This window comes from Phaethon aethereus (assembly GCF_964289735.1).
Source record: "Phaethon aethereus genome assembly, chromosome: 1".
Taxonomy (NCBI): Eukaryota; Metazoa; Chordata; class Aves; order Phaethontiformes; family Phaethontidae; genus Phaethon; species Phaethon aethereus.
In genome coordinates this window covers 135,986,203-136,000,021 of record NC_138575.1, presented here as the reverse complement: position 1 = coordinate 136,000,021, position 13,819 = coordinate 135,986,203, and the positions used below count along the sequence as shown (strand labels likewise).

Sequence of the window (13,819 nt, the reverse complement as noted above, 5' to 3'; positions counted from 1 at the left end):
AAATCAACAATAATAAAACTAGGTAAGGTAAACATTTTTTTTACAGTTTCTCATTTCATCAAGGCTATATCCCCCAGTAGTTTCAGAAATGAACATAGACTTGGTACTGGTAATTCACTAAAACAACACTGCTGCTTTTTCATGCTGAGGTCCTCCTAGTGCCACATGAACTAGAATCCTGTACAAAGAAGACCTGATCAAGTTAAAATAACTAAACTTATGTACCTAATTCACTATAATAATTGCATTCAGTCAGTTTTACAGCACCACCTAATCAACATCACAGTAACATTTTTAACAGATACAACCAGCACTTGAGACGATCCCTATGCTTCTTTAGGTACCTGTTAACTGTTAGGCACACACCACTAGCCTCATGACTGCACCCAAGCTCAAACTATTTTGAGCCCAAGAGGCACATTACCTGCAGAATGCACTCTTTTGTTGTTTCTTTCAGTGGGGGAGGGTAAAAAATAAAGTTTTAAAACTTATTTTTCCATAAGTGGTTAACATAACCTACGACTAGGGTTGTTTTATGTTAAACTAAAGATGACTGCCACAACATTAAAGGCAGCACAAGCTATGACAGCTTTATAACTTTATACTGCAAATACACATAAAAGCAAAGCAACAATCCTTAATCAAATTACCAATGAATAATCAAGTCCCATGTTCTCAGTTAACCAAATGCTAACAAAGTAAAATTTACATAAAAATCAGTTACTCTGCCATTTCTGACTTTGACTGCAATATACTACACAAGGAAAATAACTAGTACTGCCAGAAGCTAAAATAGTGAACAACTGAGATCTTAAAAAAAAAAGAGGGGGGGGGGAATCACATCCTTAACTTCCTTCTTTTCAGATATATTAGAAATATTAACATTTAACACATTTCTTTGTCACAAGGGGAAAGCTGCATGAACTTCTACCTTATATGTTCCAATACTACTACAGTCAGTTTGTAAAATGACAAAACACGAAGAGTGATCATTAATTGTGTTTGCTAAGTTTCTAATCAGCTGTCTGCAGATGCCTCCCTCTCTACTTTCATGAAGTGCAATTGTTGTTGGCTTCTTATAGTTGAATTTTTTTTCCCCAGCAAGTCACTTCAAATCTCTTTGTCTCAAAGTTAGCAGCTCACATCCTTTTTCAATCTTCTAGTGTCCACAAGCCTGAAAAACTCTCTTCCAAACCAACTACAGAATACATACATCCCAATTCATGAACCATGTCAAAAGCATGGCACCTTTCCATCTGTGTTTTGTAGCTCCTGAAAAAAAACAATTGACCTCATTTTGCAACCATTAGGTATGAAATCAAGGAAAATACAAGTTATTCACTCACATTCAGATGAATTTTAAAGACATTTAGTTCTATTTTCTTGAAGTTTCATTCAGAAAACATCATATATGGACGAAATGCTACAGAGCTGAGGAGGCTAATCAAAACAGTTCAGCTTTCCTGACAAATGTTAAGTATCAGAAGGTAACAAAAGCTACTGGTTTGCCAATTTTGCATTTGAGTTCATTCTGTTCTTGCAAAAAGGTACATCAATGAGACCCTTGAGTATACTTCTAATAATGCCAACCATTCTTTGAATCACAATATCTAGGTCAATTCTCTTACACCTGAAATGTTGACAGTAAATGCACTCTAAAAACAAGAGTAGCACATAAATTTCAGCAGTTTAAGACTCATAATAGCAATACACACATGCAACATGTACAGTAGCACTATGTACATACTTCTATAGCTTATATTGAAAAACATTTGCACCAGGAGGTTGAGATCCTTCCCAACACTAGGTCAGACAAGAACAGATCTCAGTAGAGATACTCGAGCCCTTTGTCTGCTAGCAATTCAGAGCACCTTTTACAATTTCACAAATCACACAAAGTTGCTGCAGGTGTGTTCCTCCTTTAGCCACCCACCTTTCCAGAAGTATTAGACTTTGACTGTTATGGTTGCCGTCTTGGGATTATCTACTTTTGACCTAACATCTCCCTCTTCAAAGAAATCACACTAGTTGGTACTCATCAACTTTAATTACAGTGTGATGATTGGAAGAAGTCTGTCCCACAAACCTAAAAGCTGTTACTTTCATCAGATACAGGAATTTAAACTATCACCTCTTATACCCAGTCCTTCTGGTAATGTTTCAGACTTATGAAACTTGCCAAAAAAGCAAAAGTAAAACAAGATTTGAGATCTTCATTAGCTTGATACAAGCTTATGTCCAGCAAGATTTCATAGGCCAACTCTGCCAGACTGGTTTGCAGATGGTGAAATAAGCTACCGCAGTCAGCTGCGCACACCAGCAGTCGTGCAGATACACTGTAGTCTACACCCAGGCAAAAATGGTCTAGATAGATCTCCCAGTAAGTTTCTTCATTCTCTTTGGCCACAGGACCCACACCACACTACTGAGATGCATGAACACCACAACCTTCAGCAACTCAAACAGTCATACCCAAATTTCCACCAGTTCCCTAGACACAAAAGGACATGACAAGTACTTTTTAACAGCAAAAAACAGAGCAGGAAAGCAGCTGCATGGCATCAACTCACCACCAGAACAGCTACTGCTGTTCAAGACTGGGAAAGGAAGGGAACAGACTGGCCTACTCATGCCTAATTTTTCTGATCTAGTCCCATAAAAGCCCAGCTGAAAGAGCACTTGCAGGCATTATTGCTTAAGGGAGCACACAAAGCATGTGGCCAAGCTTGTCTACATGTATATACAAGAAGTTTTGTGAGGAAATCAAGAGGCAGAAGAAAAAACTCTGTATCGTAGAATCACAGAGTAGTTGGGTTGGAAAGGACCTTTAAAGGCCATCTAGTCCAACCCCCCTGCAGTGAGCAGGGACATCTTCAACTAGATCAGGTTGCTCAGAGCCCCATCCAACCTGACCTTGAATGTTTCCAGGGATGGGGCACCTACCACCTCTCTGGGAAACCTGTGCCAGTGTTTCACCACCCTCGTTGTGAAAACGTTCTTCCAGTCAAAATCTGCCCTCTTCTAGTTCAAAACCATTACCCCCTGCCCTATCGCAGCAGGTCCTGCTAAAAAGTCTGTCCCCATCTTTCTTATAGGCCCCCATATGTGTATGCTTTCTTTAACCACAGCCTTATGCATTGTTCCTCTTCTTTCCTCCTTCTGTTAAAGGACTACATGCATTAGATAGACTGGTAACATTCACATGCATGATGTTACATACACCAATGTATATATGAAAGCATGACTTAAAATATCTAAACCTTTTTGATTCTATACCTTTGGTACACTAAAAAAGTTAACTCTTCATTTCAGCTCTGGTCCTCTCTGTCCTCCCTACTGAGAGAATACAAGAATATTCATTGTAGGGCACAAAATATTTAGCATCTCAAAGAGAAAATAAGAATCCGTGAACCTTTTGAAGTTTGTAACTAACTAGGGAAGGGAGACAACTCAAGGTTTCATAGCACCAGCTCAAGCTGCAAGAGATGCAGCCTACCAAACCAGGATGAGGATTACTCTTACTTGTGTAGAAAATTCTTTTCACACCTCTACATTGTAATACATTATAAAGATCAGTACAAAGCTAAAAAATGCTTGCCAAATACTCCTAGGAAAGTTAGGGAACAACTAAGAAATAAAACTATTGCAAAGAAAATTATAGAGCACTTCCACCAAAAGAAAGCTGGTCATGATTTCGTCAATTAGGAAAAATGCCTTTTTGTATTCATAGCAAAAAAGTAATAAAACAACAAAAAACAAACTAGGTACGCTGAAAGAATTATTTCCTTATTTCTATAAGGGTTTAAAAGCAACCTAGATTTGCAGGTGATTTATGAAGTCACTGCCGGAGATAAATGTTTATAAAATTTGCTTTTTCTTTATCACCTATTAAATCTTACATGCTTCATATTTGTATGCATTTATGTACTACTGTGTGAATCTAAACAGAGAACTAAGAACCACCACTCCATATGAAAGTAGAAGGAAACCTCATTTCTTTTCTTCAGCACATTTCTAAACGCATGAGTGATTTTCCACACATGAATGATTCCTACTTGGTTATCAAATTAGAGTCAAAGGAAGAGTCAGTCTTCTCCATAACCAGCAGAAGGAAGGAAAAAAAGCAACAAAAGAAAAAAAAAATCAACCTTCATTATTTTCTTGCTACTTATTACACTGTTTGTGATGCATGGCAATTATGAGGTTAGTGAGACAGAATAACCTTTTGTAGACAATCTTCAGGTCTCTCCACTCCAGGAAGCTGCACATTTTCGGTTTGCGGGCTAATACTGTTTGAACAAGTTCCCTTGTGATTTTCTTCTTTTCTTTGTCAGATAATGGGACATACCACTTCTGGAGTCTCAGTTTCCCCTGGCGACTAAAAAGCAACATAAACTGCATCTGTTGAATTAGAAGGAAGAAAAAAAAAGCATTACTCTCAGTCTCTTAGTTCTAAAAATATTTCTGTGAGGAAAACCAAACAGGAAGCTAGACAGCTATCCAAAATCCTAACTACATAATGTATTTCTATAGCAGTGGAAGATGTTACACAAGGTTTGGAAGTACCAATAATACAAAGGACTCCGCTGAACAAGGTCAGTCAAAGTAAAGACCACAGAAAGGATACACAAGTTTCAGAAACGGGCGTCGGAACCACCAGGCAGCGAGTGAATACACTCAAATTTCAGACAAACCATGTTCAGCACTCGTACGGTTGCATTTGCGTTTACTACAGAAAGCGACAAAAAACCAGCACAGCCGCCTCCCCAAATACCCCAACTCATTTTCAATTCACGGATTAGAGCCTTACGGCAGGAGCAATCTGCACTTAAGATCTTTCTGAAAAGCCTCAGGAATACTTTAAAAGGCATTAAATCTCCCAATGGAGAGTCCTACGGCATAGAAAAGCCTAGTCTTTTCTCACATTACACAAAAGCAGTAGAGATTAAGTGCTTTCCCTGCGGTCCTATGTTCCAGGTCTCGTTTCCTCTAAAGGAGTGATGTTGCAATTATATTTTTAGAGCAACTTGTCGGCTGTGTTTTCCAGCAGCTGTAACATTAAAGGAAACTGCTTTTTTTTTTTTCCTCCTTTTGGCTCAAAGTTTTATCGGGCTGAGGAAGTTTCCCAGGCAATACGACAGACGTGAAACAGGACAAGAGAGAGCCCAGCCCAGTCCCGGGTGGCAACTCCGACCAGCGCCAGCACAGACGGGAAGCGGCGGCAGCGGCTCCGGAGCCCGGCGCTGCCGGGAGCTCCTCTCGCGGGGGCAGCCCTCCCGACCCGCAGCCACCCTTCCCCTCCGGCCGCCGCCGCCACGACACCCCCTCCCGCCTCCCCCGAGCAGCCGCTGCGGCTCCCCCCCACGCGGGAGCGGTCGCGGGCGACCCGAGACGCGCCGCCGGCCGCAAAGGTGTGGGCCCGCCCCGACCCGTGAGAAGAGCAGCGCCCGCTCCCCTCCGCCGGGCGAGGGGCAGCCGTCGCCCGTCCCAGCCCACGGTGCGGAGCAGGGAGAACCGCTGCTGCCGCCGGGGCTGCGCCCGGCTCGCCACGTTGTGTCCCGGCGCTGGGGGCGGCAAGAGGGAGAGCCGCCGGCCGCCCCCTCCCTCGGCCGCTAACGGCCGCTCCCCGGGGAGAGCTGGAGGCGAGGGGTCCCGCAATCCGGGGTGGGGAGAACAGCACCCGCGACCCGTCGCACCCCACAGCGGGCTCCGCGTCCCGGCGCGGTGAGGGAGGCGAGCCCGTCTGCACGCGGGTGTGCTCACCGTGCCGCGGGGCGGGGGGGGGGGGGGGAAGAACGACGAGAAGAAGGACGCGGCACCGCTGCCCAGGCTGCTGCTGCTGCTGCCGCCGCGGCTGCCGAGCGGGACTGAAGGGAGGGGACGGGAGATGCCGCCAGCTCCAGTCCGGCGCGAGCGCGCGCGCGCACCCGCCTCAACGGCCGCCACCCCCCCCCCCCCCTTCTCCCCCGCCCGGGCAGGTCGGGGCGGGGCCGGGCTGACGGACGCCGCTCTCGGGCAGGGGGCGGGGAAGGAAGGGGGTGGAGCCCAGAGGCACCGCCGTCGTTTCTCCCTCCCCCCAAACAAAACTTTATTAGCTCGCGGGCCGGCGCGGGGGGGGTGGGGGGGGTGGGGGCGCGAGATGAGCGCATGCGCCTTGTGGCAGTGAAGGAGGACCTGAGGGAGCTCGCCGCCACCCAATCGGGGAGCTCAGTGCGGCCGAGGGTGGGAGGAGCGAAGCACGGTATTGACCAATGAGAGGGAGGAAAAGGCGGCGAAAGAGGAGCTGGCGGCGGCGGTGGGAGGGGCTGGGGCAGAAGGCAGGGTTAAGGAACCTAATCCGCGTGGCCCGAATTAGGATAGGGCAACAGCCGGCGCGGCAACAACCAACCAGGAAAGGCAATGCAGATAGCGGTCCTCAAACAGCCAATGGGCCGGCGAGGCACGGAGTTGGGGAAGGGACATCACTCAATCAGGGTCCCGGAGACTGAGACTCCTCCTTCAACCTTCCCATCCCTGAGGCCGCGGGGGAGGGAAAGGGAGGGGCAGCTGGTCCGCGCCTGCGCCGCGCGGTTGTTTCCTTCCAGCACGTGCGCGCTCCTCCCGGGGTGGAGGCAGAGGTGCGCGCGGGGCGGGGAGCCGTTGGGCGGGGAGCCGTTGGGCGGGAGGAGGCGCTCCCCACGAGGAGGGAGGTGCGGCCCTGGCCCGGGCGTGGGGCGTGGGCGCTCGGCCTTGGTGGCGTTGGCGGCAGCGGCAGCAGCTGCAGTGTGCGGGGGCTGGGCTGGGGCAGGCGGCACCGCGCTTCCCCGGAAAGTTTTTCCCCGAAGTGACCTTGGTTGCGAGCAGTAATTAGATTCGCAGGATTAGTCCGCGGTCGCAAATGCAATTTGTTCGTGTGCAGCTAGAGAGTTTTCGTTGCCAGAACAGCTTGATTCGGGGTTTTGTTTAATTGGCTTGCTCGGGGTTTTTGTGAGTGGGTTGGTTTGGTTTTTTTAGTTCTTATGGAGGTAGGCTGAAAATACGTGGTGAAATTTTAGTTGAAAGAAATTGAGAGATGTGTCTTTTCAAAGTTGGAGCAACTTACAAAAAAATCTTTTGAGAACCTAAAACTCTCTACATCATTAACTGCTTATCCCCCCACGAACAGTAAAGGTGGCAATAATCAGAAAAGATTACTTTTACCGGCTGACCTTTTAATAGCGTAACACAGTGATTGACAGGACTAGGGGAAAAAATAGTGCTCCCCTGCGCAGATCTCTGTTAGGAGTAGCTCCAAGCGCTTTGGGATGTGTCACGCTTTTATTACTTTTTATTATTGACACTTTAAAAAAGCCTATTCTTCTGGCTACAAAACGGCTGTGGCAGCAGAAAACCAGTGCTGGAAATGGTTTTGTGTAAAAATGTGGATGGTTTGAAAGGAAAGCCAATTTTCTGGCATTTCCAGGAATGCTATAATCAATTGTACTTGAGGAAAACTGCAAATACATTTCCCATTTTATAGCAGAGTTTATATCTGCAAGAGAAGAGTGACATGAGGACAAGGATGTGTGCATGAAACCAAACTGAATGGATAAGGCAATTACAATATTAGAGGTCTCAAAGAAAGTGAGAACTACTGTTGTAGCAGCTTGTTCCTGTTATAGTTAATGTTTGTTTAGCAGCCATCCTGTTCTCATTTGAACTTGCCTTTTATCAAGTGCAGGAACAGACATTTATGGATCTGTTATCTCGCAGAGTCTTCCCTTACACCATTGTATTATTTTGTCCTCAGTAGTTGCCACGCATTGCAGCTCTGTTTCTTGTGAGGTTGTTCCATGGTCTAAAATATCCTGTTATTCAGAAAGCTTTTATAAATGATCTCTTCCCTGATCTGCACTTACCTATTCTTGAATTTAGCATCATCAGTCCCATGAGTTCTCGATTATGAGTGCATGCACACTTCAGGTGCTTCTAGATCTTCTAAGTCATTACTTAAGCCAGCAATGAACTTTCGTTCCTCTTCATTGGAGCTACTTCCAGTATGTTAGCATCATTAAGGTAATGGGAGCTCAGAAGTTAATTTCTGAAGGAGTTGCACACACCAGACCTGTGTTGTGATTTGTCACTTCCCAGCTCATTGAAATACTTCTGCATATGGATCAAGCCACACATTCTACAAACGCTTAGTTGACTGAAAACAGCCAAACTACCAAGATAATTCAAGAAATGTATGTATTTTGGTGGCATAAAGGCAAAGTCTCAAAGCTCCACCGATTCTTTTTTTTTGATCCTATATCTTTGCTTTAATTTTTTGCCAGGGTTGCTGCTCAGTTTCAGTTTATGGTTTTATCCAGTGATATAAGGGCATTGTTTCCTTGGTTTTTTCCCGCCTCTCTGTTACATGGCTGGATTTCTTCAGACCTTAACCTCAAGTTTCTTAATTAAACCTCCTTCTGGTTGGAATCACTCCGCTATATGCAGACTCAGATGGTATGATAAGGCATGTGGGACCAGTGGTATGTTTGGCACAGTGGGAAATGTGTCTAGTCAGGTCTAGCTCAGCTGAAGCCTTCTGTTTTCCTCGGCCTGTCCCTGCCTCCTCATCGCTGTTCCAGCTGGGGGATGCAATTTTTCTCAACCCTGCTGGGATTGACACTCATATGATCGTTCTTTAACTTGTTTCTCTCAAAACAAGCCAGCTTATTTTAAGCAGTTTAAGGTGCGATTCCATGGTAGTTTCGGGTCATCTAAATCCCAACTTCTCCTACTCCCTCCTCCCATTCCCAGCTCCAGGTTCCCATCTCTTTTCCTGTGCTGGCACTTTGCTGCGTCTGTCACAGGGCATTGCCAAGGAGGCAGCTTTTGGCTGTGCAGGTGAGGATACAATAACCACCTGAGTGAGTCAGTGCAATATCGAGTACCTCCATCGGGAGGGCAGTGACAAACAGAGGTAATGCTGTCCTTTCTGTTTGTGCTGTTTTTTTCAGGACCATCAGAAGACTTGCTGTTAGCATTTTTTTCAGTGTTGCAATTTGTACTAATTACCCCTCTGTATACGTGCTGCATCGCTTGTTCCTGTAAGACATTATTCTGTCACTTACCCATTGAATTAGCAATATACTGAACTAGCTGTAATTACCAAATTGATAAAGATACATATGATGCTTAAAACAACAATAATATAATAGCTTTTGAGTATTCCACAAACCTGTGACAATGCAAATGTCCTGCAGTCTAATTTTAGACATGACACAGCGAGACTACTGTTCATTAGCCTTTGTTTATTGTTTATAACCAATTTTAACAAGATGGATTTTAAGAATGAGGTCAGTATTTTGGTTTCTAAGCTGTGAATGATAACTCCCTGGTTTATTATGGATGGACTTTTTTAACTGCTACAGTTGTAAAATCCTTGGTATTCCATTTCAGATGTAAGGCAAGACTTTATCCATATATATCCATTGACCATAAGACATTTGGGGTCCCCAGTCAAGAGTTTGCTCTCTAGGTTATTTCCGGCATGACTTGAGACACAGAAGACAGCTGCCTGGAGCTGAGGAGAGAGGCAGGGTGGAAGGAAGGAAGCTTACATTAAATGAGAATAAATTTGCTTGGGTTTGCCTGCTATGGTTTATGTTGATTCTTGAGGGTTTTTGGTTGCTTGCTTGCTTGGTGTCTGGTTTTGTTTGTTTGTTTTTTAAATTAATTAGAATATAGTATTTTTGTCTGGAATATTGGGTCTTATATCAAGGCCAACATCCTGGCACTTGGCACTTTGTGCATGGTATTAGCGACAAACCTGAAGCCCCTAAAAGAATTTTGTTGTGTTTTCATTGTTAGACAAAATGATGTATAAACCAAGGGGTCTTTATAACATGAATTATATTCATACTAGTGGAAGATTTGTTTACTAAATTTTAACAGCTTTTTTGGGTTTTTACCTTCAGGAAAGCAACCCAGTATTTAGTAAAGAAAGGCTTTGTTCTTGCATCCCTTTCAACCATCTCACCACCTGAAGGAGGAGAGCAACGTCTTCAAAAGTGCATACTGTATCTTTGCAGGTCTCCACTAAAGTAGGCAGTGGATGTATGAGTGAGACTCATTTTATTGTTAATTTATCTTCTTGATGCTCAATATCAGGCTCCATTTTCATTGACTGAATAACTGTGGAGTCATTATGAAGGCAATAAGAACTGAGTTACTAGCCTTGGAAGTGATTACCACTAGATTTTTTGCCTCTTAAGCCTCCAAACAGGATGTTGTGTTATTATATGCAATTCTCTTCCCTGATGTACTGTCTGAGCGTTGGCCAAACTATCGGTGTACCACTATGATTCATGCACAACACTTAATCTCAGTGGAGCCAAAGTAGGTCTACATAAGACTGTAAATGACAGTTTTCATTGCTATGCTCCTTTTTTCACGTAGAGCTCCCTCTTTTGATGAAATATTATTTAGTGCAATCTAGTAGCCTGATTGCTAGATGCTAGTAAATCATCACATCATGCCTGGAATCCTTACCTGCCTGTCTTTTCTGTATAGACATTACAGGTTTGCCTGTGAGAGACTTCTGGACACTGAAATTCTTTTAAATAAGATTGGTTTCCAGCAGTCATGTATGGCTCTCCCTCAGGAACATGGGTGTCAGGCCACATGTGAGATAGGCACAGCTGCAAAATGAGCATCATGGATGTTCATCCTTGAAGTTGAATTTTCAGAGCTGAAGGAATAGTTTGAAGCTGAAGTCTGGTCTTCCAGTCTGGCTATGAGAATTACAGAACCTGAACCATGGCTTACACATGTCATTTGCTTTGGAAAATAAAAACCTGCTTTTGAAATTATCTGAGCATGCAGAAATGAGGTAAGGGAATGTGGTAGTTGCCAGTCAGTGAGGGCTTCCTCTTATTTACCCTGTTCATTAGCCTGAGCCTGGTGCAAGGCACAGCAGCTATTTGAATAAGACACGCACAAGCCAGCCAGTAGCATTGTGTATGTTGGGCTAGTGAGCAGCAGATTTCTCCCTTTTTACTTACGTGATGTTCTTATCTTTAATTTTTCAGTGTTTATATTGGAGTAGTACCCCGAGGCCCCAGCAGTGAAGAAATGAACTGCTCTGCAGACATTTATGAAGAAGTTGTCACGACTCCTAACGCTCCTTCCTGCTCCACTGCTACAAGCTGTGCCACAGCACAACAAAGAATTGAATGGTTTCTGAAGCAAGCATGTGAGGAAACCTGGCTTTTCAGACTCACAAGGTAGTTGCTGTGAGGAAGGGAGAGAGGAAAGGGATTTCTGAGACTGCATCAGTACTTTACTTTAAGGAGTTGTTGAATAAAGCGTCTTACACATATCTTGCTCATCCTCTGGCACTCCTGAGAAAGCAGTAGCTGCCACTGCGATTTGTGAAGTGGCTGATGCTGCAGGTTTAAGCAGTACATACTTAGTGGATCCATCCCCTCAGATGAAGTACTTGGAAGCAGCTTGTGCAGAGCTGCTCAATTTTGCCCAGGGTGAGGAATTTTTTTTAATATACCAAAGCACAAGTCTGGATAGGACACCTGTGGTCGGACGCATTCAGAATAAGACAGTGCATACATTTTCTGGAACACAATTTGATCACCCGAAATCCACTGAAGTCCTCATTTAGGCATACATGTCGTCTTCTGTCCTTGCTATGAGACATGCTTTGTGTAACCAGGACAGAAGATTACAGACTTTCATAGCATGTGTCCTAATTTTCAGCAGATAGAAGCTTTTCATGGAAACTTGCAAACTGATCTGAATATGAAATGGTAACCCAAAACTAAAATGTTCCATGTTATAATCGGACTCCTAAATTTCCCAAGCTTCCACAGTGATCCTACAGTATTACACTAAGCTTTCACTTCAGATCCTTCTGGAAAACTCAGCACAACTTCTTCTGTCATTTTAAAGAAAATATATTACAAGATCTGCCTAGTTCTTGCCACTACCCTAAAGGCACGACACGGTCTGCAAGGCCTTAATTTATTGCCATTCTCTTTTTGTCTGACATGTTTAAAGGGGATGAAACTGGGGCAGCCAACGGCCTGTAAACCATGTACTCCCTAATTTTAAAGGCTCAAGAAGAATTTAAACAGTGCATAGATTTTGTGCTGGCTGTGTCTGCATGTGAGAAAACTTTATCCGTGTGGATTCTTGTTCAAGCTCTCTAGTCCCCTTGTGTTGCCATTACCTCTTAAAGCCTATCTTTGCAGCGCCACCCTCGTCCTACCTTAAAGCTGCTAATCAGCAATTACAACAAACATCTTTGCCAGGGGGATGTGTGCATCAGTTGAAAGAGTGTGTGCCTGGGACCTCTAGGTTTTGAAGGATTTTGAAGAACTCAAGAGCATAGGAAATGAGTGTGACAAAGCTCACTGTGAGCTCTTATGGAAGGGGAATGTGATTTTTATAAACAAAATCTCTGTAAACAGTTGACTGTCTCCCGTTACACTTCCATACCCACATGCTCAGAAGCACCAAAAGTTGTGTGTTCAAATGGTCTGGCCAAGATCACGTGTATGATCACACAGAGGATAAGGATGGTGTCTGTTAAGCCCTCATTGCGCTTCTGGGTTTCTTGACTGGCAAATTAACTGATTTCAGACTTGCTTCTTGTACACTCTAGGAGGCAGTGCTGTCGAGAATACTTCGCCTCACTGTTTTGTTTCACCCTTCCCAAATTCATGAATGTCTTGTTGTCTTTGGGTATTTTATGGCTCTGGACTTGTTCTTTGTCTTGTTTGATACTTTATTTTTAGGTCAGTTTGTGCCTTCTCTTCGTTCGCATACCTTTCTTTTTAATATGTGTTAAACTGCTGCTTCTGGTACTTTCGCACACACTCACACACTTCTACTCACACTCCATTAATACCAATCTTAATATCTGTTACAAATCAGTGCAACAGAATGAAGTAGCTCCTCCTTTTTCCCTGAACACTTTCTTCCTCAAGCTCAAGCCTCACTTTTTATATCCATCTGTACAGTAGCATATCAAATACAGTTAGAAGCCTGTCCCAGTAAGAAGACCCCGTTTACTCTCTGACTTTAGGATTCCACCCTATTCCAATGGGTCATTAGTGGAACAAAGGCAAAAGGAGATTCAATTATTTGCTTAAGCCTGAAAGGCCAGTGTTTCAAAACTGCGGAGTGTGCTATTAACAAGGATGAATCCTTTGGCAGTGTATCCTTTCTACTGCAAAAGATTTGCTGTGTGGAACCCAAGACCCTTATTACAAATTCATGAATGATTTTAATCCACCCTGGCAGCTTTCATAAGCATTGCAGTCATCTGGAAGCAAAAAAAGATCATTGGTTTGTGCAAAAATAATACAGCTATGCTCATATTTGATCTAGCTTTGTAGTAGGAAAGGAATACTTAAACTTTTTTAAAAAAATTAATCAAGAGACATTTCTGCTATAGTACATCTCACCAATCTATTTAGAAGTCATGTTCAATAAGAGATAATAACTCAATGTAGAGCATCAACAAAAGAAAAAAAAGATGTCTAAAATGTGCACAGCACTTGATGAGTTGGAGGAGTTGTAAAATCATGTTGTAAAACTTAACTACCAGTTGTCAGAAAGTAACACTCTAATAGGAAAATCTGGCTATCAAGAAGTCCTTTCATTTCTTCATAACATTTTAAACACTTTCCCCAAAATGTGAATTCGCCTTTGAACACTCTTAACTTAGAGGCACTGTTTGTTGTAGAGACGAAGCTGTCAGAAAGGAAATCGGATCTGAGAAGGAGCAGCTTTTATTTCCCTGGGGCACTATGGTGCAAAATGATAGCAACAGTCAACAAGTAACATTTATTGT

At 43.7% G+C, this 13,819-nt stretch overlaps 1 protein-coding gene across 3 annotated transcripts in view; it reads right to left on the bottom strand.

The window, feature by feature from the left end:
* Positions 1-4,424, bottom strand: part of AP1S2 (adaptor related protein complex 1 subunit sigma 2) — a gene marked incomplete at its 3' end in the record, with an annotated part of 31,050 nt that extends 26,626 nt beyond the window's left edge. For all 3 annotated transcript variants that reach the window (XM_082006543.1, XM_082006544.1, XM_082006545.1), the window contains exon 1: positions 4,223-4,424. In XM_082006543.1, the coding sequence (XP_081862669.1) occupies positions 4,223-4,401 (179 nt within the window). In that variant the 5' untranslated portion in view covers positions 4,402-4,424. The remainder of the gene's footprint in view (positions 1-4,222) is intronic.
* Positions 4,425-13,819: the final 9,395 nt, after the last annotated feature.